We start from the raw sequence: 2,622 nt of genomic DNA on the forward strand, positions 1-2,622 counted from the left end.
AAAACAAGGTAAGACCTCCGTTTAACAGAGTAATACCTACTCTCTTATTAAGTCTCTCAGCCGCTCGGGAGACTTAAGCGAAATAAATAAGTTTCTATATGGTTTGCTCATGCTCCTTGCATTTAACCAATTCTAGTATTATAGCCCTTCTGTACGCCCACTCAGGACGTAATACAGCTACTGCTGCCTTCTGTTTTTTTGTAAAAGAAAGTGCAACCGCACTTGATTTCATTTAACTCAAAACAAACTTACTCACTTTCAAAATTCCAAAACTTTCACAAATTGCACTGACTGCAAAATAGACGCTTCACTGCGATTGTCCCCTTCCTTCTCATCAATCACTATGGTTACGCAATATGGGCAGGACCAAACCAGATGATCAAAAATGTACCAGGACCAAAACAGGACGTTAAAAATATTCGATTATGTCGCGGAGTCTATAGGGATATAAATTAGGGTTTCAGCAGGACGTACAAGGTCCAAAATAGGACAAAAAGTGAGACGCAAAACCAAAACAGGTATTGAGTTAAGCAGATTCATAAAAGGACTAAAGTTTCGACTCGGGCAGGAAAGGTATATTCCTTTATTTTAGGAGAAGAAAGCCTTGCAGGTTATTTCAGATTGCCTTCTAATTACTTTCAGAACTGAATATTGAAATTTAAGAGGATACTTTACTTTATTCCAGAAGAAAAATGCTGATTTCTTATTTGTGATAAGTTAGTGCTTTATTCAAGATAGCTTGCACAGTTAAACTCAGGTGCTTCCTTAATTTAAGTCAAATCTGAAATTAAGTCGAATATAACTTTAAGTATTTATTTTTACTGCGTAGATGACACTATTTTGATATTTCAAATGTATAAACACTATATGTGGTTTTTTTTCGCGTCTACGGCGTGCATGAATCAACTTTTTTGTTCGCGTCTTCAAGTCACGTCCAATGATCAATTGACGTAAATTCTATGGCTTCTCATGATCTAGCAATATCAATTTATAAATTCAAAAAGTATATTGCTTATCTTCATGATATAAAGGAAATTTTTTTAACCTCGAGAATATAACAGTTATGTGTATGCGATACTTATACTATATATGCGATACTTTTGCATTGTAGCAGAACACATTGATTGACATTTTTATGGGTTCTCTAATTTCCTGAAAATGAGATTTTTGTTTAGACAGAAACATGCCTTTGAAAAATATTTGACGTATCCATTTTTTTTCGTTCATTAGAAAAAAAATCTTCCTCTACAGGGAAGCAAAATGTTCATAAAATGAGCACAAATAAATAAAGCCATAGTGAATACATCCATAGTACTTATATTTAATAACATTTTATATAAAGTCATGTAAATGCTTAGGAGTGTTTTAAATGCAAATCTGGATGTACTTCTTATTTATAGAATATACTCAAACATTCTAAAATCGATGCGTTGATTCCATGGACGTGGTCCATGTTTTAATATTAGTGTTATGTCACCGAAAACTCATTTCCTTTGTTTTAGGTTAAACCTGATTCTGAAATGATTATACCCCAACAACATGGTCTCTATATTGTAAAATCGAGTTTACGTCTCGAAGTTGGACCACACCATCTTGCTAGCGGTCAGATGAAAATAAGGTAACATAATTCTTACTCGCTTTGGATTTATTCTTACTTCGGAACCCAGAGAGAATTCCTAATTAAATTACTTTTGCGCTGAAGAGTTTTAGATCAAAAACGTAATTTTATGTTTTGAATTTATGAGTCTTCTATTCACAGTGTTTATCAAAAAGTTCATATAGATTAGCAATTTGAATTTTGAGAAGTATAAAAATAGTTTAATGGTGATAAGAAATAAAAACCTGCTGGCATATTTTTGTAGAGTAGAGTTTCGTTAATAGAATTCGATTTGACTATTTATAGGTGCTAATATTTATTTCCCTCTCAACAAATTATTTTTAAATTTTGATGTGCTCTGAAATATGTAAAATCTGATACCATTTCCAGAATTTATTTCAAAGTATGTGCCAAATGTTAATAATTTTCATCAATATTAAAAATAATTAAATACCTTATTACGTTTAGAACAGACTAATGAGAAATATAAGATCTGTTAAATCATTCGTTTTTTGCGTAGAATAAAAATCTTAAATTTTCAGACAGTCTTTAAATCATCCAGCTCTTCTAATCCTATACACTTTTTTGATGAATTCTCGTACGGTTCATATTTTAAAAAATCTTAGAATTTTTTTTTAAGTCCACCTATTTTCATTAAGTTCGAAATCATTGGACAATCAGGTTAAAGTCAACCAATCAGCTAAATTCATTCCTATTTTTTATCATAAATTTAGCCAATTACTGCTTCCTTTATAATTTCTTCATTTTGCATTCCAAACATTAAAACTGATCACACAAACCTTAATTAAATTTTTAAGCATTACCAAATAAAGATTTAAATTCTTTAAAAAAATAATTAAATTATTTTTTAAATCGTTAGAAATATATTAAACAGATCGCTTTTAGTAAAAGTTGTCTACTTATAGAAAGATACTTGAAGGATGTCGGAATCAAAATTCAACTTTTAAATCCACCTATCAAAAAAATAATGTCAACATAAATTTAAAAGTTTGTACTCAAACAGA

General features: G+C 30.5%; 1 protein-coding gene across 1 annotated transcript in view; it reads left to right on the plus strand.

Moving 5' to 3' along the window:
• LOC117169470 overlaps positions 1-2,622 on the plus strand; it is a 179,282-nt gene that overhangs the window by 145,156 nt on the left and 31,504 nt on the right. Inside the window, exon 7 of the mRNA XM_033355871.1 lies at positions 1,503-1,618. Coding sequence (XP_033211762.1) covers positions 1,503-1,618 — 116 coding nt within the window. The remainder of the gene's footprint in view (positions 1-1,502; positions 1,619-2,622) is intronic.

Source organism: Belonocnema kinseyi, chromosome 3, assembly GCF_010883055.1.
Source record: "Belonocnema kinseyi isolate 2016_QV_RU_SX_M_011 chromosome 3, B_treatae_v1, whole genome shotgun sequence".
NCBI lineage: Eukaryota > Metazoa > Arthropoda > Insecta > Hymenoptera > Cynipidae > Belonocnema > Belonocnema kinseyi.